At 41.8% G+C, this 22,384-nt stretch overlaps 1 protein-coding gene across 2 annotated transcripts; it reads left to right on the top strand.

The window, feature by feature from the left end:
- The first annotated feature begins 1,446 nt into the window (after window positions 1-1,446).
- SNX18 (sorting nexin 18) lies at window positions 1,447-21,547 on the top strand. 2 transcript variants are annotated; one of them, XM_058827367.1, is made up of 3 exons: window positions 1,447-3,192; window positions 4,910-4,968; window positions 19,155-19,266. In XM_058827367.1, the coding sequence occupies exons 1-2, from the start codon at window positions 1,647-1,649 to the stop codon at window positions 4,936-4,938; spliced, it is 1,575 nt and encodes a 524-aa protein (XP_058683350.1). In that variant the 5' UTR covers window positions 1,447-1,646; the 3' UTR covers window positions 4,939-4,968; window positions 19,155-19,266. The 2 variants fall into 2 exon arrangements, with proteins under 2 accessions (XP_058683350.1, XP_058683349.1); XM_058827366.1 differs by lacking the exon at window positions 4,910-4,968 and having other exon boundaries at window positions 19,155-21,547.
- Window positions 21,548-22,384: the final 837 nt, after the last annotated feature.

Genomic DNA, 22,384 nt, shown 5'->3' with positions numbered 1-22,384 from the left:
AGAGCAGCATGGTGGGCTGTGGGCCAGCTGTCACAGCAATCTCTGTATTTTGCAGAAGAGAACTGGACCTGTGTGAAAGGCAGACTCTGATGGTTGACCAGCTGCCGGGGCAGAACACTGACTGATGGAAAAAGCTTTGGTGGTTCTAAGAGCACTAACAGGTGCTGATGTAAGGTTTGAGGATGCCCTCAGGGCCGGCTGGTTGGGGGTGAGTGATCATGACCAGGCCAGGTCAGGATGTTTCTACCAGATGCCGGCTCTCCCTCAGGAGACAACTGATGCTTCTCACTTTAGCACTGCTGTTAGATACTCAGAATTGCTCTCTGTAAACTTGCTGCAACATAAATGTGTTCCACAGAGCCGGTCACTGAGAAGCAGCAGGGTGTGTGGTGAACAATGTATTTCTTTGGGCACTGTATTCACTAACTAAAACAGACTTCTGGATTTAAGCACTAAAGGACTTTGGGGATATCATACTGGACTGGCGTGAGCTGACATATATATTAAAAAAAGAAGTCGAGAAGACAAACTGAGCAACAGTAATGGAAAAGTACTGTGATACTATGTGCGCTAATTTTGGAGAAAATGAAGGTCCAAAGAAAAAGTGTAAAATGTTAATCGCGGGTATCAAACACTAAAACAAGCAATGAAAGGAAACAGTGGGTCTTGTAGCATTTCAGCTCCCAGGTTATGACAAATTATTTGACACAAAGATCTATGAAGTCATCTATTCTCTAAACTATGGCAGAGAAATAAGCTAGATATCCACATGCTAATGGGAAAACATTATGAACTGGGGACCAGAAACTTTAATATTTCCTCTGAAAAACTTCTAATTGCTCATAAACAGGTGGAAATCTTGAGAGAAACTTGTACCTAGGGATCCAAAGAGAGTTCAAAGATGATTAATGGGACGGGATCCACGACTAGACAACAGAGGACCAGGTGGGGAAACAACCACGCAGCGAAAGCAGCACCTCGACCGGACTGACGCTGTTCCACAGAAAACCAACATCAGTGCCATGACTACATTTTTCGGGAAGGCTAAAATACGCGTTATCCACAAGCAAAACGCACCCTGACATGCTTTTTGTCTGGACGCAGCAAGCAGCCGGAGGAGCGCCAGCAGCACCAGGGCAGCCGCCCAGCACCCGCGTAGCGCAGCTCCCGCGGCGGCGGCACCGAGAGCGGGGAGGAAACCCGAGGGGCTCGGGAAGCTTCCCGGCCGGACGCGGGAAGCGCTGACGCGCCTTCCAGGGGTCGGGAGGCGCCGGCGGCGACCGAGCGGCGGAGGCCCTGCGGGGCCGAGAGACATCGGGCCCGGGGGCGCCCTCAGAGCGGCCCCCGGCCCCGCGGCCGGCAGGGGGCGTAGGGGGAGGGTGAGGGGTGTGCCATCGATGGGGGCGGCCGCTCTGCGCTCGGCTGCTCCGCCCTGCCGCTCGGCTCTGGATTAGCGCAACTGGCGACGTGGGACGGCCCGGCCCGGCCCCGCGCCCGCCGCCGGCACGGGGAGCGGCACCGGGAGCGGCACCGGGCAGGCCGCCGACAAGACGAGGAGCCCGAGGGCGGCGGCACTCTGGTGCTGCAGTCCCGCCAGCGCGACGCGGTGAGGGGCGGCGGCGCTGGGAGCGCCTTGGCAGGCGGCGATGGCGCTGCGGGCGCGGGCGTTGTACGACTTCAGGTCGGAGAACCCGGGTGAGATCTCGCTGCGGGAGCATGAAGTGCTGAGCCTGTGCAGCGAGCAGGACATCGAGGGGTGGCTGGAGGGCATCAACAGCCGCGGAGACCGCGGGCTCTTCCCGGCTTCTTACGTGCAGGTGATCCGCGCCCCCGCCGCCGAGCCGCCGCCGCCCGCCCGCTACGCAAACGTCCCCGTCGGCGGATTCGAGCCGCTGCCGCCCCCCGCCGCCTTCAAACCGGCGGCGCAGCAGCCTCCGGCCGAGCCCTTCCCGCCGCCCCCCGCCGGGTATCCCTTCCCGCCCTACGGCGGCTCCTACCAGCCCAGCCAGGGCAGTGATGACGACTGGGACGACGACTGGGACGACAGCTCCACGGTGGCCGACGAGCCGGGCGCCCTGGGCAGCTCCTATCCCGACTATGAGGCGGCGGGCGGCGGCGCCCCGGGTCGGTACCGCCTGTCCACCCGCTCCGAGCCGTCCCTGGGGCCCCGCGGCGCGGGACACCCACCGGGACACCCGCACCCGCCCGGCGGCAGTGGCGCCGCCAAGAGCTCGGCCACTGTGAGCCGCAATCTCAATCGCTTCTCCACCTTCGTCAAGTCCGGTGGAGAGGCCTTCGTGCTTGGCGAGGCGTCGGGCTTCGTGAAGGACGGGGACAAGCTGTGCGTGGTGCTGGGCTCCAGGGGCCCCGAGTGGCAAGAGAACCCGTACCCCTTCCAGTGCTCCATCGAGGATCCCACCAAACAGACCAAATTCAAGGGCATGAAGAGTTACATTGCCTACAAGCTGGTGCCCAGCCATACTGGGCAGCAGGTGCACCGCCGCTACAAGCACTTTGACTGGCTCTATGGGCGCCTGGCTGAGAAGTTTCCTGTCATCTCTGTGCCCCACTTGCCAGAGAAGCAAGCCACTGGCCGCTTTGAGGAGGACTTCATCTCCAAACGTCGCAAAGGCTTGGCCTGGTGGATGGACCACATGTGCAGCCACCCCGTGCTGGCTCAGTGTGATGCCTTCCAGCACTTCCTCACCTGTCCCAGCACGGATGAGAAGGCCTGGAAACAGGGGAAGCGCAAGGCTGAGAAGGATGAGATGGTGGGTGCCAACTTTTTTCTGACCATCAGTGTCCCCACAGGCCCTGGGGCCAGCCTGGACTTGCAGGAGGTGGAAAGCCAGGTGGATGGCTTCAAAGCCTTCACCAAGAAAATGGATGAGAGTGCCCTGCAACTTAATCACACAGCCAACGAGTTTGCCCGCAAACAAGTTACTGGTTTCAAGAAGGAGTACCAGAAGGTGGGGCACTCCTTCAAGTGCCTCAGTCAGGCATTTGAGCTGGACCAGCAGGCCTTTTCAGCTGGCCTCAACCAAGCCATAGCTTTCACTGCAGAAGCCTATGATGCCATCGGGGACCTCTTTGCAGATCAGCCTCGGCAGGACCTAGATCCTGTGATGGATTTGTTAGCGCTGTATCAGGGGCACTTGGCCAACTTTCCAGACATCATCCATGTGCAGAAAGGTAAGATCCTTTAAGTTTTATGCATTAGTGGTATGCAGCCTGGTTCCCGATACAGGAACCAGGAGCTAAATTTGCCCTGTGTCTGGCTTGCTGGCCTTGTGTTCAATCTTCCTGTGTTTACTCAGGTAAGCTCTCACTAGAAATACAAAAAATACATCAGTGATGTTTCGTGCCAAAGGCCTAAACATAATTAGGAGTTTTGCTGGTCAGAGGTTGCTGTGTTTCACCACGTATCTCTGAAAGCAACCAGGTCTAACTAAACTTCCTGTACATTAAAGATTATTTGGCTTGTTTTACAAACCCTGGAAATCAAGTGGTATTGAAACATCTATTACTCTGGGGTACATAAGGTATCTTAAATCTATGGTCTGTTAGGTAATCAAGTAATATGAGGATGCTGGTACTCCTCTGATTGACCACCCTGTTCAAGATGCATGTGGAGGTGTATGTTTTGTAGCATCAGTCTGATGAGGTGTTTAAGGCTGCTGGGGTATGTTTGTTCAGCTAAGCTTCTTGTGTTGTCTTTGAAAGGGTATTGGTCAGCTACAGTGCTCTTAGTTGGAGTTGTTCAACCTTTGCCTTTATTGTCATGAACAGATGCTGCTCACCTGTTATCCTTTCAGCATCTTTCTAGCTGAAACACACTTTCCTGGTTCAGATTGCTAGTTGTAAGGTACTTTATGATCTTTATGAGAAAGAAAGAAATTCAAAAATGAAAAAAAATCTGCTGTACAACTTAGGACACTTGTTCAGATAAACAGAAGTTTGTAGTACTGTGTATGTGGAGATAGTGATGTTAAATTATTGATAGTCATACATTCTTTACCATTGCAAGTAGGTAAGTCCACCATTAATTCTTTTCCATACCTGTAGTTTTCATCTTAAAGCCCAAGAGGGTGTGGGCATTTGAGCAGTAAAAGAGAAAAAGAAACATCACATATGCTCTGCAGAAATGGGTATCTGTAAGTTATCTGAGAAAATGTATGAGCTTTGTAGAAAATTATTTTGGAGATTAATAAGTAGTTTCCTGCATCCAAAGTGATTTGTCACCCAGGGCAAGTCAGTCTTTTTGTCCTTACATGACATTTCCATAGTTTTTGCATCTGGAAAAGTATATTAAGTTTGGTAGAAAAAGGGTTGGTAAAGTTTTTTTGAGAAAGCAAAAAGACAGGTTTCCAGAGGTATGCGTTGCTGGGTGCGTATGAGGAAGGAGAGTTGCTACAAAGTGCATGATCTGTTGTTATTTAAGAAAACAAGCTTTTCATGAAAATTGCATGCATCAAACTCCCATTTCCATTCTGCTGTCAAATACCAAAAACTGTGAGTGGAAACTTAATTTTATTTTGAAGAAGAAGGGGAAGTGTGAAGGTTAACATTTGAGGAGTTGCTTTGCTAGCTGCTGTGGTATTGTGTTTTGATAACAGCTTTAAAATATTTTAGATTTGGAGAGATGAGTGGCCTTGGCAATGCCTCATGCTTTGGAGCAGAGCATGTTAAAGTGAGTTGTCATCTAATAGGATTATCTGTAAGCTTCTGGAAAAAATAAAGCGGTGGATATTTTTATTAGATGGAAAAATCCAGCAGACTTTAAATAATACATCTTCAAGCTTTAAGGTTATATGGAGGTCTTCACTGAAGTATTTTTCGAGACAAGCCTTTGAAGAGAGGATTGGGAATAATAAGATGTGTTCTGAAACCATTCTTATTTCTTTTGTAGTTCTATTTGAATTTACACTTACTGGTTAAGTTTACCTTGCTGAGCTGCTGAAGGTTCATGTAAGTAACTAAAGCAGTGTATGAGCATAAGGTATGTAGAACTGATTTTGGGCTAGAGCACTGTCCTGAAGCAGACAGGAGAAATGTCCAGCTCTCCAGAATGCAACTATTAATGCTCCAGCATCCCTGAGCTAGCTAGCACTGTGTTCACAATATCATCCATGGTACATACTAGTCACAGGAGTATGGCAGAGCCTTGAGTGTCTCTTGAGTGTCCATGGTCATGACAGGAGCTGAGCTGTGGGGGTTGTGTGTTTGTTGTTGTTTCTGTTACATGACTGCAAACTAGAGGAAAACTGAGAGTCATGTTTTGCACTCCATATTTTACCTTAAGAGGTACTTTTAAAAAGGTACAGCTTTTCAATTCCGGTCTGTAAACTTCAGATGAAAATACAAACTGTTTGGTGTCCTTGCAAAATAAAGGCTTTCTTTTAAATTTACTGTCTGGGACTGTTGCCAATTTTGAGAAATAATATTGTCCCTATAGACTATACAAATATCTGTTTGTATAGTCAACAGCCATGAAACTGTGTTTGTGATAAGAAATCATCTGAAAAATAGAGCTGATATATCTTTCTTCAAGGGTTTTATTTTCTAGTGTACAAACTCATTAAGCAGTAAAATGTCACCGAAGTGCCCTTATAAGCAGCAGATGCAGCAGCCTGACTCATACATTGAGTAGATAGCCATGCCTTTAAAATTGTGAACCCTGAAATCAGTAATAGTGCTCTTCTTTCTGCTACATAATGCAAATAGATTTTTTTACTTTGGATAAAACCCAAGATCATATTGGACCTGAGAAGGATGGAAGAACAAAGGCAGCTATACCAAAACATGCCTGTGTCTGTACATAAAGGTGGAGGAACAAGAGTGTTAGAATGATCAACTCCCAGTCAACCCTCCCAGCTCAAGCTGGATCCCTGCAAATCTATGGGGCCTAATAGGACTAATACAAGAATCCTCAAAGAGCAGGGTGATGTCATTACAAAACTCTTCTCAATTACTTTTGAGCAGTCTTGGAAATCGTGAAAGGTCCCAGCTGACATATGTTGTCAGTTGTCATATGTTGTCCGTGTTCTCAAAACGGGTGAGAAGGAGGACCCCTTCCACAGGGCTGTCAGTCTCACTTCAGTGCCTGGTAAAGTTATGGGAAAGATTATTCTGGGAGGTGTTGAAAAACACCTGAAAGATAATGCAGTCTTTGGTCACATCCAGCACAGCTTCATGAGAGCAAAGTCCTGCTTATAGGGTCTTTCTTTTATGACAAGGTTAAACCACGCAGTTGATCAAGGGAAGCCAGTTGATGTGATCTTTCTGTATTTCAGTAAAGCTTTCATCACTAGCTCTCTGTATCCTTCTGGACAAAATGCCCAGCTCACAGCTGGATAAACACATTATGGGATGGGTGAGAACTGGCTCATGGGTCAGGCACAAAGGGTTACAGTGGATGGGGTGGTATCAGACTGGGCACCTGTCACTGGGGAGTTCCACAGGGCTCCATCCTCGGCCCTCTGCTCTTTCACATCTTCACACATGACTTGGACTCAGGGCTGGAAGGGACACTAAGGAAGTTCCCAGATGACACAAATCTGAGAGGAACTGCTGACTTCAAAGGGAGAGAGGCCCTGCAGAGAGACCCCAACAGATGATGGGCAATCACCAGCTGTATGAAGTTCCACAAGGGCTGGTGCCAAGTTCTGCACCTGGATGGGGCAGCCCTGGCTGTACAGACAGACTGGGGAATGAGAGGCTGGAGAGCAGTGCCATGGAAAGGGCCCTGGGGTTCTGGGGTTCAAGTTGAACATGAGGCAGCAGTGCCCTGGCAGCCAGGAGGGCCAAGTGTGTCCTGGGAGCATCAGGGACAGCATCACCAGCTGGGCAAGGGAGGGGATTGTCCTGCTCTGCTCTGCTCTGCTCTGCTCTGCTCTGCTCTGCTCTGCTCTGCTCTGCTCTGCTCTGCTCTGCTCTGCTCTGGGGCAGCCTCACCTTGAGTGCTGGGGGCAGTTCTGGGTGCCACAATATAAGACATTAAGCTACTTGAGAGAATCCAAAGGAGGGCCATGAGGATGCTGAAGGTTCTGGATAGGAAGCCATATGAGGAGCAGCTGAGGTCACCTGGTCTGTTCAGCCCAGGGGAGACTGAGAGGAGACCTCACTGCAGTTACAGCTTCCTTGTGAGGGTAAGAGGAGGGGCAGGCACTGATCTCATCTCAGTGTGACCAGTGACAGGACCCGAGGCAATGGCCTGAAGCTGTATAAGGAGAGGTTTAGGCTGGATATCAGGAAAAGCTTCTCTACAGTTTTTGGGCACTAGAACAGGCTCCTGAGGGAAGTGGTCCAAGCACCAGGCCACATAGATTTCAGGAAGCATTTGGACAATACCCTCAGGCATCTTGTATGACTCTTGGGATGTCCTGCGTAGGGCTAGGAGTTGAACTCAGTGATACCTGTGGGTTTCTTCCAACTTGGCATATTCTGTGATTCTGTATTTTTAACTGGCTTGTCCTGTTATGCTTTTGCTGTACTGCAATTAGCAGAAGAGCTGCTGAATGTGATTTCTAAGTGTGTTTTGTGCTATGGACTGAGAACTCTGCATGTCTGAGGTTTTATTTAAAAACTTTCTGCAACTTATGCAAAAAGAGCCACAGAGATAAAAGTTTCCCTCTGTGTGGGCTTTGTCTTTTTCTCTAGAATTATGAACCAAATCCGTGTAAGCCTTGCTGTTGCTTTGTCTGCATCTTACTAGAAAAACGTGTTAACTGTTGTGCTTTTAATTGTTTTGGGATTCAGGTCTTTCTGCCTTCTGTGCTGGGGACATAATATGTGATATGATTTGTGTCATTTGTGTATTGATATTTTATGAAATGGCAATATCTTCAACAGGAGTTTTTACAAGATGCCTTTTCTTTCATCTTGAGTTCCTAGTGTTTAAGGAATTTTCTGATGGAAAGGAAGAGCTAAAGTTCCTGCCACACTAGAGACAGAGGAAGTATTTGAACATTTCTGTACCACATGCCAGTCAAAGATCAACAGATCAATGTTTTGAGAACTTTGTTGGTTTCATATACACCAGGTCCAGGTGTGATGATATACAGATGATATACAGGATGTACAGTCCAGGTGTGATGATTCATTTGATTGTCCTACAGCAAAGAACGTGCCCAGTTGGAAACCCCACATTTCCACCAGGAAATACTTGTTTTGAAAGTCCCACTGAGGCTGGCATAGAACATATCAGTACCAAGGCATACATCCCTTACAACAGCTTGTTGCTCTATGGTTTTTGTTTAGAAAACTAAGTGATTAGGGAAAATAATGGTGTATGGATAGAGTAGACAATGGCAGAATGGTGTCTCAAGCTTTTAAACACCCAAATACTTTCATGAATCTGAGGTAGATAACCTACCTCAACCTCTTGTAGGTATATGTTTCTAATGCACTTGCATGAAAATATTCTTGGACGTGTATGTGGGTTTTTGGAAAGGAAGGTACATATTAGACAGATACACTTGTTATAGTGTATATATACAGATACACAGGTTTTTTTAGCCTCCAGCAAAACATTTGCAGAAGAGGGATATTAAGTTCCAGAGGCTCAAAAAACTAAGCTGCATTTTGTAATTTTCTGTTGCAGAACTGGTATCTTTCAAGAAATACTGGTTCAGTTTTTTTAATTTTGAGAACAAAGCAGCTTCCCATCTGTAATGGATGATACCTTTTATGCATTTAAGATCTACTTAGGGAAATTCCCTAGGCATTCTTGGTAAAATAAATTTCTACATATTAATTGCTAAAGTGTCGCTCAACTTGATGCAATCTTCCTACTTCTGTAATCTTCAACACAAGTTCTCATTGCAGGCTCATGCAAGTTCAGGTTCAGAAAATTCATGCACTTGTGGGAATTGAAGACAGCATATGCTAGTGTCCTAGCTCCTGGTCTGGCTCTCTTGTCTTCATATTTGTTTAGTGAGAGTAGAGAAGTTGGGGGAGTTTCAGATTTCTTTAAGTTTTGTTTTAGGAATTACTATAATTGGCTTTTTGTGATTCATGAAAGTGGAAGAAGTACGGATTAACATGCTGTTTCATCTCTGCTTTCCAGATTTCTTCTCTCTTAATGTTATGATGTTAATGTTTCACAAACTTCTGGTTATGGTTTTTACAAAAGATATCTGTAAAAGCAGTCTAAATATTTCCCGAAATACAGGAAATTCTATTTCCTTTGCATGCCAGGATTTAAGAGAATTATTTTTAAAAATACCTGAGTGACTTATTGTTTCTTGGTTATGGTTTGTGAAAAGTAAAGTACAGCAAATGGTCTGATTCACCTGAAGCAAACTTAATTCTAGACATAGGCTTTAAAGAGTGCACTTGCTGTGTTTTTAGAATATCTTACAAAACTGTAGGTGACAGAATCTCTCCAAGCAGAAATGCATTGAATTTTAAAGCACCAGAAAACCTAAACACCACTGAAACCTGGAACTCTCTAACATTTTTACCTTCCTTTTCCCTCTTTCCCCCAGGGAGAAGAAGTGGCATTTGAATTAATTAATAAATCAAACTGGTTAATATTGACACCTAAAACTTTATATCATAGTATAAAAGCAGTGCTTTTCTCTCATGCTTACTTCCTAAGCTCTTTGATTTGTTGTGCAGATGTGGTTTTTCTCATCACTGTTTTTCCTTTTATCCACCTTATGGGTTTTTTTTTGTTGTCTGTCCCTCAGATGCATACACTTTGCATGGGCTTCAACTCAGGTAGCTGCTGGGTAAGAGCTAGGCATGTAATCCTAGCCCAATGACCCTTTTCAGCAGTAAAAAGAGATGGGCACTTCATTTGTGTAAGAGCTTTGGTGAGAAAGGATGTACTGCTCCTGGATGACTTCTCTTTTCTGCCATGTCAGCCTCCCCATAGCTGTTACAGTGATGATGTAACAGTGTCTGCTTGCTGTTGCATTACCCAATACTGTCTTGCAATATTTGAAGGTAGCCTTAAGGGAATGGAGCTAAAATGTGAAAAAATCTTTTCATTTAGAAGCTGCATAAAATTACAGCTGCTTTAGCTTGTATGAAGTCAGAGGACAGGAGTAAACAACTAAAATTGAGCAATGACTTTACTTGAAGAAAATTAAGCAGGAAGAGAAAAAAAGGACTCCTATGCCCTGTCTATCTGAAAGATGCATGGGTCTTCTTAATGGATGATTATTTTTTTCTTTTCCACTCCCCCACAGTATATGTAGCTTTCTAGGGGAATGAGATTCATGCTGTTGTGATGGGTCTTTTTCCTGTTACCTTTTGAAACTTGTCTGGTATCATATACCTTCAGTAACAGAAAGACATTTCATGGCTGATAAAACACAGGTTTTTTTTCAAAACCTGCTGGTGTCAGAGGAAGACTATAGTTGTTCTTTTTGTGGAAGAGACTGTATGCATTACTGCACACCAGAAAGTCTGTCCAGTCTACATCCTAACAGAAGAAGTTTTGATTGGAGCTGACACTTCTAGGTTTGGCTACAGGCACTGGCAAATTAAAAAAAATATAAATTTTCATCAGATTTTTAGTCAGATCACAGAAAATGCTCCATACTATGTGCTCACCACAAGCAGTAAGGCCTTGTCTATTGGGAAGGTCCTGTGAGCAACGAGGGAGTAGCAGAACAGTGTAGACATTGAAGAATTAAGAATTACATTGTAGAAAGAGGAAGTAATTCTATTTCAAAAACAAAGTAATGCCTTTTGAGAGACATATGAAGAATCTATATAGTGGGATGGTTCTCCTGAAGCTCTGGGTGCTCCTAGTCTAGCTGATAGGGCTTCCATCCAAACACAGAAGACAAGAATTGGTAGACTGAAAATGGAAAGAAGCTCCCAGAGCTCTTCCGATTCTTTGTTAGCACATTATCAGGAATAAACAAACTGACTGACTTTTTCAGTTTGTAAGTCACCTTTGAAACAAGGACATGATTCAGCCTTTCCAGCATCTTTCCATGATTTCATTGTTAGACTTTGTTTGAGCAGTTAAAATGCCAGGTCAGTAAGTGCAGACTGTATAAACTTAACCAGTTGGCACCTTATACATTTTAAATTGCCTGGTTCAAATTGCACAGAATTTGAAAATTTTAAGTGAAAAAATAGGAAATTACATTTGGCTGAGTCCCCAAATATGAGCCTTATCATCAGACTAGAGCAGACAAATGGCATGTGCTTTCTTATGCAGTCTTGTTTGTATCTTTCATGAAAGCCATGAGGAGTTAAATAAAATGGGAAAAAAAAAATCCAAACAACCTACCAACATCAAAAAATCTGTTCAGTTCTTGCCAGTGACTTCGGGTTGTTATTGTAGCAGAACAGGAAGAAGTGTGATTTTTCTTCGGCCCTTGTTTTAGTAGGTACACATCATGGGTGGACAATCTCTGTTGAACCATAATGAACTAAGCTACCCTTTTTATGCTTATATGCAGTTCATTCATTAACAATGTGAGAAGCAGGTTCATCCTGTGATTCAGTTTACATTGCCTTGTTGTCCCATGGTAAAAAGCAACTTACTATTCTAACTTTCTTTAGAATTTTTATGATTTTGAATCTTTATATGCTAGCAGTATGCTAAAGAAGCTTTTCTTATAAATAATGTGAGTATAGTGTACTATAATTTTCATGTGTTCTGCTTTTGTGTTATATAACATATTTTAGTTGGTTGCATTAATGATGGCTTACCTTGAATATCTTTTTCTGCAACAGGAATTCCCCTTCTTTTTGTTCTTACAAAGAAACTGCAGCATTCAGAAATCTAAGAGAGGGAAATTAAAGGATACTAGGATAAAGTAAACCAATATCTGCACTTCATTTTTATCTTGACTCCTTTAATATGAATTTATGTTAAACTGGCTATACATGTTTTATTTGCTCAGCTTAGGACAGTGGTGGAACTAAGCAGGTTATAATGGACAAGCAAACACCATAAGTTGTATTATTTGCTTCCCTTTTAGCCTGAACAGAAAACAACATCCAAAAGCAGGTGTTTCACTGTGCCCCAATAAAGCGGTGATGTAAGAGTCAGTGGAACTTGCATTTATACTTACTTCTCTCAGTAATAGTGTATGGACGCTGATATACAGTGTTACCTGTCTTCCCCTGTCCATCCACATCCCATGAATCTTACAAAAATTCTGAAAGAAGACAGCATTTAATGAAATAGTGCTTACATCCATTTTGAGGAGGAGGAGGAGACATTTCTTCTCATTTATTGTTAACCTTTTCTAACTGAAAATTAATTTCTTTGATCCATGAACAGCATCATTTCTGATGGTTGTTATCTTGAAGTCTGCAGTATGAACAGGGCATTTACCAAAGCTGTTAAAAGTCTGTAGTATCTTTTTAACATAAAATGCTTGTTCCTAGCATCCTTATTGGGAAAAAATAGTGTAGAAAACCTGTGACAACCAAACTGTAATAGACCAACTCCAATTCTGGAAAAGCAGAGTTCTGTATCAAAAAGGTTGTTTGATGCCCCAGTTAGATGTAAACTAATGAGAAGTACTAAAAATGACTGAAAGGTTTCATCTTGGTACTTCTGCAAATGCCATTTGCTTAAATTTTCAAGTGTGGTCCTAAAAAACATTACTAACTTTCTAATGGGCAATTGTTCTGTGTTTCTGGTGACCAGCCTAGTTTATGTTTTACTCTTTTCTGTCCCCCTAGTCTGCACTGCCAGCTGAAACCACACCAAAGAAAAACTCTATTGAATGGTACATGTGGGTGCCAAAAAGTACAGAGTGCCTTAGAAATGGGCAAACCCAGCATTAGTAGCATTTGCCTCTCAGGGTGTGATGCAAAATATTATATTTGTGATAACAAACAGCTGTACACATCGTTTAACTGGATTTTACGGTCAAATGATTCCTGGGCCTCTTTTCAGACATCACTGTAGGTGCTTGTAAAATCAAAACTATTCACAAACACAGTTTAAAACATGCTTTAGTGTCTAAAATAAGGTCATTTGTTTGCTTAGAAGACTGCTAGTGTGCAATACATTAAAAGATAAGTTTTAAAGTCTCTGCATTCAAGATACTGACAGATGTATGCTCAACGAGTCTAATCAGATCTTAATCATCATATTATTTAAAACTTAAAAAAATATTAGTAAGACATTAGCTAAACTATCAGTAACCGTGGTAGTTTTGAAAAATTTATATTTTTACACTGCGCACTCTAGCACCATTGTTAATTTGGTTTGTGTAAATTAAATTAATTTATAAGTTAAGACAATCAGATGAGGTTACAGCTAATTAAAGTTGAAATATCTAGCGAACACTGTTTTGTGTGTGAGCTCTTGAGTTGTGTAGATTAAAAAGTGACTTTATTTTGAACTCTACTGAGGAAGTCTTCTGGTTTTAATTTCAGGCAAATTCCTATTGCACTGCTTTCCATTATAAATCTTGGCTAGAAAATGTAAAGAATTTGCAGAATCTCAGTGTAGGCTTCTTTTGTTAATCAGCGCTCAGAGCATTCTTAAGAAAATAATCTGCCAGTGTAGCAAAATCTCTGTTCTGTTACAAACTATTTCACTTTCAATCGAGAGGGAGAAGTTTGAGGATTTTTTCAGAGTTGAATTTCACGCTGTGTTATCTCATTGTCATGGTTTGAGCACAGCTGGAAATTAGGCACCATACAACTGCTCGCTCAGCCCCTTCCTCTCTCTCTCCCCCCACCCCAACCCAGTGGAATGGGGAGACTTGAAGTAAAAGTTGTATGTTAAGAACAGTTTAATAATTGATACTAACGTAAAATGCAATAATAACGGTAAACAATAATAATAAAAAGGAAATGCACAAATGCAGAATACAATTGCTCACCACCCACTGACCAATACTAGAGCCCCTTCCTGAACCCACATCTGCTGTGCTGCTGGGTAACTCCCCCCAGCTTATATCCTGGGCATGACTTCTGTGATGTGCAATATTCCTTTGGTCAGTTCCAATCACCTGCCCACCTGTATTCCCTCACAATTTTCCTCTGTGCACCTCCTCACTGGCAGAACATGAGACTGGGGGAGGAAAAAAGAGTCCTTGACTTGGAATAAACACGCTTTAGCAAAAACGCAAACATCAGCATGTTATCAACACCATTCTCATTCTGCATCCAAAACACAGCACTGTAACAGTACTGAGAAGAAATTAACTCTAGCTTAGCTGAAACCAGGACACTAGTGGAAGCTTCTGCAGTTTCCCTTGTGTTGGAGCTAATGATTGTGTAACCCAGGGCTGACCTGGATCACATAGCTAAGCCATTGATAAAGCTAAGGCATCATCTCTCTCCCCAGGCCACTTGCATTCTTTTATTGGATTAGTCATTTGAGACATCTTGTAACAGCATCTTTGCTAGATCTGAAGTAAGAGGGACAGCCATGTAGACCTACTTGCTCTGGCAGCGCTCTGCAGAACTGGAAATAATGTTTCCATGCATGTGAGCTACCCAGGGTTCACTTTTTCAAATCTTTAAGCAAAGACCTGTAGTTAAATAATCTCATCTTTAAGGAGGGAAAAAGAAAATATTTCTAGTTACATTATCTGTTTTTACATGTTTTTATGGAAGAAACATCATGAGTATGTTTTCTTTTCCTTTTCCATTAGAGATGGTTTCTTAGATTTCTTGTAATAAAAGTAATGCAAAGGGAGTTGTTTTGATGAAGGACACATCATGCATCCTATTAGAGTATTTAATACTCTGGACACATGAATATTGTTTTACCTTCTAGTAAGTGGTGCGCTAAATGTTATTTTGTAGCTTGCTGATAGTAGAAAGATGAAATATTTATTGCATGGATAATTTTATTTGCCCAAGATTTCTGAGGTACAAGTGCTGAGCGATTGCAAAAGAACGTGTTTGCTCTGTTTAATTATAATTCATCACCAAAGTGAAAGAGATACTTTAATAGCTGCAATGATAAAGGCATTACAGTCATAGGATATAAAAAATTAACCTGCTGGGTTTACAATCTGGGTGAGTTTTCAAGTTGGATTTAATGGATTCTTCTGACTGACTGTGAATTTCAGATCCCAGTGATCAACAAGTGCTTACCACTGCTTCAGGTGCTGTATTCAGCAGCGTTGAACTGATGCTTCTTTGTGTTTCATCCACATGCAGCATTGCTGTACACAGTTAAATTGCTGCTGCTACAGCAATGTTCTGTTTGTGATTTTTAAGAATGGAGCAGGCCCTGCCATGAAACAGATGTCATTGTAGTAAACAGTGTGCAAATAGAGAGCAAAAAAAAAGGTTCCTGCCCTGAAGAATTCTTTGTGTGGATTAGCAGCTTCAGACACAGCTGATGTTTCACTTCTGGCTGTTGCATGCAGCACTCAAGAGCTGATGTTTGGGTGTTTTGAAAAGAGGTGGAAAGGGGAAGATGGCACATCATTAGCAGGTATCATTGCTTTTGGCTTCTGATTGCATGTGCTGGCAGTCACAGGGCCTGCCTTCCTAGGGAGACTAAGGAGTTGAGTGAAAAGAAGTCTGGATTGCAGTCTGCAAGAGAGGAACCCCTAAACTTCTGCCTTCTGGCCACAATGCAGGCTGCATTTGGACTTGGAGACGCATACACATTATCATGGAGTACACGAGTACTTCCTGTGTGGAGGGAGATTGAGTGTATGTAACCCATCCTTAGTTGATACTTCTCACAATCTCAAAATACTCTTACTGGAATAATGTGAAAATAGTTTGTTTGACCCAAACCTAAGTGCTTTCAATTAGTGTTTAGGTTCAGGATATTTTTTTCCTGAATGTATATAACTCTTCTACCTCATAGTAATTTCATGTTTGCATGAGTATCATACTGTCTCAATACAATTATTTTTTTCCTCATAACTTCTCAGCACCCATTTAAGTTGCTATTACTGCACTGTGTTTTATGGCTTGAAATTATTTTTTCCTGTCGGGAACTCTACATTGTCCCTGTTTTCTTGGCTTCTAGCACAATACGCTAGCACAAATTTTGCTAGCACAAATGTCCCTTGCTAAGTGTGTTTATATCATCTTGTGTTGTCTAATCTCTTATTTCAAAATAAGGACTGAAATCTGATTCACTTTTAAACCCTTAGCCACAGTGAACACCACAGCCTGTTTACTTTAAGCCTTTGGGCAATGACAAACAGCATTCATATAAACTTTTCCCCACCTTTAAGAACAGGAGTAGATGTTGCACAGTTTTTTGCATCATTTTTAATCCAGGCCTTCTTTGCTTGTTTGGAAGCTAGTCCTGATCACTGGAAAATGACTCCTGACAGAAGGTCTTTAAATGCATGAGCAAGATTGAACAGAATTTGTACATCTGGGTCTAAAAAAAGCTCAAGAATTTATTTTTATGTATTCCATCCCTCTGGGAACAGCGTGCTGGTGTATATTTATCCCAGGCATGTACTCTGCAGTAGGCTTCCTTGAGCACTGGGAGGTGGCTCCTAATGTTCCTTTTAACTAAAATGCATTCTAGCCTTTTCTTGGACTCCTGTGATTCAGCCTTCTTTTTTTTTTTTATTTTTTTTTAATACATCTTGCTTTTTTTGATTGTCCAAACCAATACTAGGTATTCACATAATTAAAACCAGAAACCAGGAGAAATTTCTGCATACGTACTTCTAGACCGGTAGGCCTTGCTCACCCCCGTGTCCCATAAGGGTGGCAGAAGGGGCTGTGAGGTGCTGGATTAGGCGCTGAGTGTGATGGATTGACTAGTGAGCATGGAGTTGGAGGAGTTCATGGTGTGCAGCCTGGGATGCAGCAGGTCCAGAGTGGCGAGCTGGGAGTCTGTACAGGCTACTATCACCTAGTGGTGCATCTCTCCACAAGACTCTTCTCTTCAAGAGGGATGTACACAAGAGGTTGCTCTCCAGTCCCAAATTCCTTATCCTATGTTCACTATAGGATGAATCATTGAACCTTCCACATAAGTAAATCTGTTCCAGCTCACATAGATTACAATACAAGAAGTGTAGAGTATGGAAAGGTGTTTGGAGAAAATTTGAGAGTTTTTTGTTACTTAAGATGCTTTCAAAGCCATGAAAACTAGTAACTTTTTTACTTGGATTTGCTAAACTAAGTCTTGCAAACTTCAGTGGATGCTGAACAGCTTTAAAATGTCATTTTAAAACTAATAATTAATTTCTTCCTAGAGTAAAGCATGTGGGTTGGGCTTTTTTTTTTTTCCTCTGTGTTTAGGAAGAATTCTTTGATTGTCCTAAAATAAGATAAAATTTCCCCACCATGTAGTTATTTGAAGATTAATTATATTACTAATAACTAAAAGCTTCATTTAAAGACATTTCAAAAATAACCCCAAGAAATATAAAAGTATAGCTTTATACTTCCACATATGTATGTATGAGCTGTCATATAGTGCTGACATCTGCTTATAGTCTGTCCAGGTTTTAAAGGAAATTCCACTACACGACAAGTATGATCCATATGCATTAATAGAGGAGTGTTAATGATTGTACCATACTTTTCCCACTGGACTGCTCCACTAAATATAAATATTTTTCTTTTTATTTTTCTTTATAGTTTTTATTTTTCTTTATATTTTTTATTTTTAATAGCAAAAATTTGCATAATAAATCTAGTCTGGAGGTCAGTCTTGTTTGGTAATGTATGCTTTTTATTGATGTAAAATAATCTGAAGATCATACATGCTCTGGAACTTAATTATGCTTTCAGCTGCTGGTGCTGTGAATTTCAGTATTTTTTTTCCAGTTTGGTCATTTTAGAAATAACATCTAAGGCTGTTTCCCACATCACAACTGAAGAGTTGTCATGTTTATTTAAAGCTACATCTGGCTTCCAGTAAGTCCCAAATTTCAGTTTTTTCACAGCTGTGCATGGATTCCTGTCGTGCCCGCAGAGCATAGAAAAATTTTTGCTAAGCCTACATTTGTTGAAATAAGTGGTTTTTTGTAGGAGAAGGGATTAAATATTTTTCAGATTAAACCCTCACAGATTATTTATTCCTTAGATGACAACATACAGATCTGGCAGTGTCACTGCTGGCATGACTGCATGTCGAAAAGGTTTTTCAGTGGTGTTTTTGGGGCCAGGCTGGAGATGATAAGGTCAATCAGCAAAAGCAGTCAGTGCTAAGTTCTTGGCCATCCCACTGTTATTCCATGGGAGCCAGGAAGGTGTGGAATACTGCCTCTTCCTCAAAGCCCCCAGAGACAGACACTGCCCTTGGCCTTCAGGCCAGCAGGCTGTAGTCACATGTCAGAGGTGTAATCGGAAAGGAGAGTTACAATGTTACAAATATTTAAAGGAACAAGAATCTAGTGAGATGATAAAAGCTGTACTTTTTCTGATTTGGTTTAGTTATATGAATAAAATAAGTATGTAATAATTAAGACAAAGAAGTTGCTCTGTGGGTAATTGAGTCCAGTAATATGAAAGTCTTAAGATATATATTGGTGTATCTTGGATTTGTTTGGGTAGGTCTGTTTTGGATGCTACTTTCCTTTTGTAGGATGTGTGTGCCTTAATTAGCTATTTGGAGAGGGAAGATTGTCAGTTATGTAACTCTGCTTTTCTACTACCTTTTACAACACTGCTTAAGCGTAAGGTCTACCTGGGCACCTGTGACTTTGAGTTAAGCTTTTCGATTCTCTATTAATTAATAATTAGTTTTGGAGTATCTCTGGTATAAAAGCAAAAACTTTTATTGACAAGATTTTGTGTATTAAGATATGTTTTTGACGTTTCAGCAGGATTAGGAAAAGGGATATTTTACATAGTCCAGTTCTTAACAAGGTTATTTTTTCTTGTATTTATGAAGGCTTAAACTGATCTGACTAGTTTTCTTATGCTTTCAGTTACTCTTCTACTGGTATAATGATTACTTACTCTCTGAAGGACACCATCTGATTTTTAAGGCTATGAAATAGGATGTTTTAGTAAATTTTGCATGCTTAAGTCTGAAAAAAGTATTGAGTTTTATTTTTTACATAGGATCCACTGGTCTGTGATTTTTCTTACATTAAAAAGCTTTTGTTTTATTCCTTTCCATTCACACATATGTATATGCACGCCTATAAATACACTGAGAATAAGCCTTATATAAATCCTAATTGTTATTAAGTCACTGTTAAAGTTCAGTAGTTGAGTTTACATGGTCCTCACAGTTCAACTGTTTCATTTTGTTCTTTACACAGGAGCCCTTACCAAAGTAAAGGAGAGTAAGCGGCACGTGGAAGAGGGGAAGATGGAGCTCCAAAAAGCTGAGGGCATTCAAGAACGTTGTAACATTATTTCTTTTGCAACCCTTGCAGAAATTAATCACTTCCACAAAATTCGTGTGAGGGACTTTAAATCACAGATGCAGCATTTCTTGCAACAGCAAATACTCTTTTTTCAAAAAGTGACACAAAAGCTAGAAGAAGCTCTTCACAAGTATGACAGTGTTTAGTCTCTGATTTGTGGACTTTACTCAGCATGAATGTGACCCAGGCGGCAGAGCAAATGCTGCTGAAGAGCTGTTGCCAGTGGTAGATGGCGGTACAAGGATGGGTTTGTGTTCACCTGGAACCCGGGTTTAATCTCGGAATATGTAGAAAGGAAACAGTTATAGGGCTATGTAGTAGAAACAGTACCATGCATTGTAACTAAGTTATACTGTGTATGCCTACACCATTGTAACTTTTTTGAAATAATGAGTATACTATTTGCCTTATTGCTTTTTGAAATACGGTATCTTAGTGCATACTTCATAGACCTCAAAGCCCTTTGGGTATTTAAAGAAGTTGGCTAGATAAAAGCCTGCTTCGATGCCTTTTTACTTTCCTAGATTTGGATTTCCTAAATTCAAACGATTCTGTTTACAGACTCCTACTAGAGCAGCTAAGTGATTCTGTGCCTTTAGACTCTATTTTTCCTTTTCTAGTATGTCACATTTTTATGATTAAATGAATGAAGGGTTGATGCCTATGATGGGAACTGATGATGAAACCTCACACTGACTGGAAAAAAATCAGCTGCCATCCAATTTGCATAGCAAGTACTTTCTTATGACAAATGTTGGCTCAAAAGGGAAAAGTTAAATTTATTCACACTTTCCCTGGAAATGGAGACTATGTGTTATATGTACTAGGATGTTAAACACATGTACAGAAAATCACCACTTAATTCCCTTTCTGAAATAAATAATACAGTGAGGGGTGGTTTTTGGGATTTTTTTTGTATACAGCATTACTGTAAGTGGAAATTTGAAGAGCTAGTCTAATAAAAATGCATATATCAAGGGGATATTAATGCAAGCTATGTGGCTGCAACATATTTTTTAAGTTTCAAATTATTTGCTCTTTGTTCAGTTGCTGATTCAGTTTAACTTCAGACTTGCATCTGCATTGCCGGTTGTCTGAGATGAAACTCCACTGTGATTTATTAGTTTACTAAGTTAAAAGTTTTTGGGGATTTTCAGTAGTATAAATGATCTGAAGTCTTGGCTGAACTGACTTGGAAAACAGGTGGTATTTTTATGTTTGTAATGCTCAAGAATTAACAATTGTCTTAATTTTGTATGAATATTTTTGACAAGCAGGGTGCATTTATATATATGTAAACACTATCTTTTGAAGAGGTTATTTCCCTTGAATTAAGTCTGAAGGTATTTCTTACTTATTGGTTTCCTTCTTATAGGTCAGTATGAAAGACAGTTTTTGTTTATCCTATCTTTTTTCTCCTAAAAAAATAACAAAGCTTTGTGAGGAAGCAAAATGTTTAATTTTTTGTTTAATTAAATTAATCAAAAATAGCTTAAACAAGTGAAAGCCTGGAAAAGGAAGTTGAGCACCAGTTTCAGTTAAGTACAAATCATTCCTCACCTATGCAGCAGAAATGTGCATTTTTTTCACATGATCATGTGAGTTTCTGTTTAACCCCACACCTCTGTTTTAGAGGAGTAACATGTAAGAATGTAGTTTTGATTCTAAGATTCATCCCCAAATGTTTGGAGATGGCTGTTTTGCACAAGCTGTGTTTGGTGGGGTTTCTAGTACATAACTAAAGCAGTAAAATACAGAATCATGAAGAGGGGAAAGCAAGTAATAATTTGTAAAAGAAAGGACAATCAGTGAGGAAGGACTCAATTTCCAGCCTTTTGAAACAATTCTGCAAACAGGATTGACCATAAAAGGACCACAGTCATAGGGCTGACTTGCTCTTTACCTTCCTCATTGTGTCTCATTCTACATTCAAAACTCACCACTTCCCCAACAGCTCTTCCCAGAAGTTCTCCTGCTTTCCCATATGTCATTTAATTATGTGACGGAGGGATGAGCTAGGTTGGAGCTGAGTTCCATGGCTAATGTTTGCTTAAGCCAGATACTGTTTTAGTAAATGTCTTTACAGTAATTAGATCAGACTGCAATCAAACTGATTTCACATGGGGGTATAAAGACCTGTTCAGATACTGATCTTGGTTCAGTTGAAGTGTTTTAGGAGGTTAGTATTAATGACATGTTCATGTCTGGGAGGAAATTAAGCTGTGATATGTATTCATACGACATTAATCAGACAGGTACAGTTTTCCCTAATAAACTGTCATGGCCTTCACCTTGCTTTCTCATTTGTGAATTTATTTGGGGTCAGGAAAAGAAGGTGTAGTAATTGGTTAAATTGGATGCACCAGAAAATCTTGATTGGAATGCTGGTTTAAATCGTTGCACAGAACAGAAAGGTTCAAGTCTACGTCTCTGTTAGCATTTTCCTATTTTCCTCAGTCATTACACAGTTGAAGTTGAACTGGCTGATGGGTGGAGCACAAGGAGTTACAGTAAAGGGTGTTGCATCAAGCTGGTGACTGGTCCACAGAGCTCTATCAGTTCCACAGAGCTCGATCTTAGGCCCTGTGCACTTCATTGTCTTCATAAATCACTTGGACACAGAACTCAAAGGGGTAAGTTTGATGATGAGACTAAGTTGGAAGTGACTGTGAACTCCCTTAAAGGCAGAGAAGCCCCACAGATGCCACAAATCTGAGGGATGGGCAACCATCAACCATATGAAGTTCCACAAGGGCTGGTGCCAAGTTCTGCACCTGGATGGGGCAGCCCTGGCAGCCCTGGCTGTACAGACAGACTGGGGAATGAGAGGCTGGAGAGCAGTGCCATGGAAAGGGCCCTGGGGTTCAAGTTGAACATGAGGCAGCAGTGCCCTGGCAGCCAGGAGGGCCAAGTGTGTCCTGGGAGCATCAGGGACAGCATCACCAGCTGGGCAAGGGAGGGGATTGTCCTGCTCTGCTCTGCTCTGCTCTGCTCTGCTCTGTTCTGGGGCAGCCTCACCTTGAGTGCTGGGGGCAGTTCTGGGTGCCACAGTATAATGAACTTATTAACTTTTAGCATCCAAAGGAGGGTAAAAAAGATGGTGAAGGAGCTTGAGGGGAAGC

The sequence above is a fragment of the Poecile atricapillus genome, chromosome Z (assembly GCF_030490865.1).
Source record: "Poecile atricapillus isolate bPoeAtr1 chromosome Z, bPoeAtr1.hap1, whole genome shotgun sequence".
Taxonomy (NCBI): domain Eukaryota; kingdom Metazoa; phylum Chordata; class Aves; order Passeriformes; family Paridae; genus Poecile; species Poecile atricapillus.
The sequence above is the reverse complement of the archived record's forward strand: the minus strand, read 5'-3'. Positions and strand labels throughout refer to the sequence as shown.

What these genes read in the sequence shown, in the direction of transcription:
- SNX18 (XM_058827366.1), top strand. Translation starts at nt 1,647, where the DNA reads ATGGCGCTGCGGGCGCGGGCGTTGTACGACTTCAGGTCGGAGAACCCG. An exon ending in CATCATCCATGTGCAGAAAG is followed by an intron (nt 3,193 to 19,154) that starts GTAAGATCCTTT and finishes TTCTTTACACAG; the next exon opens with GAGCCCTTACCAAAGTAAAG.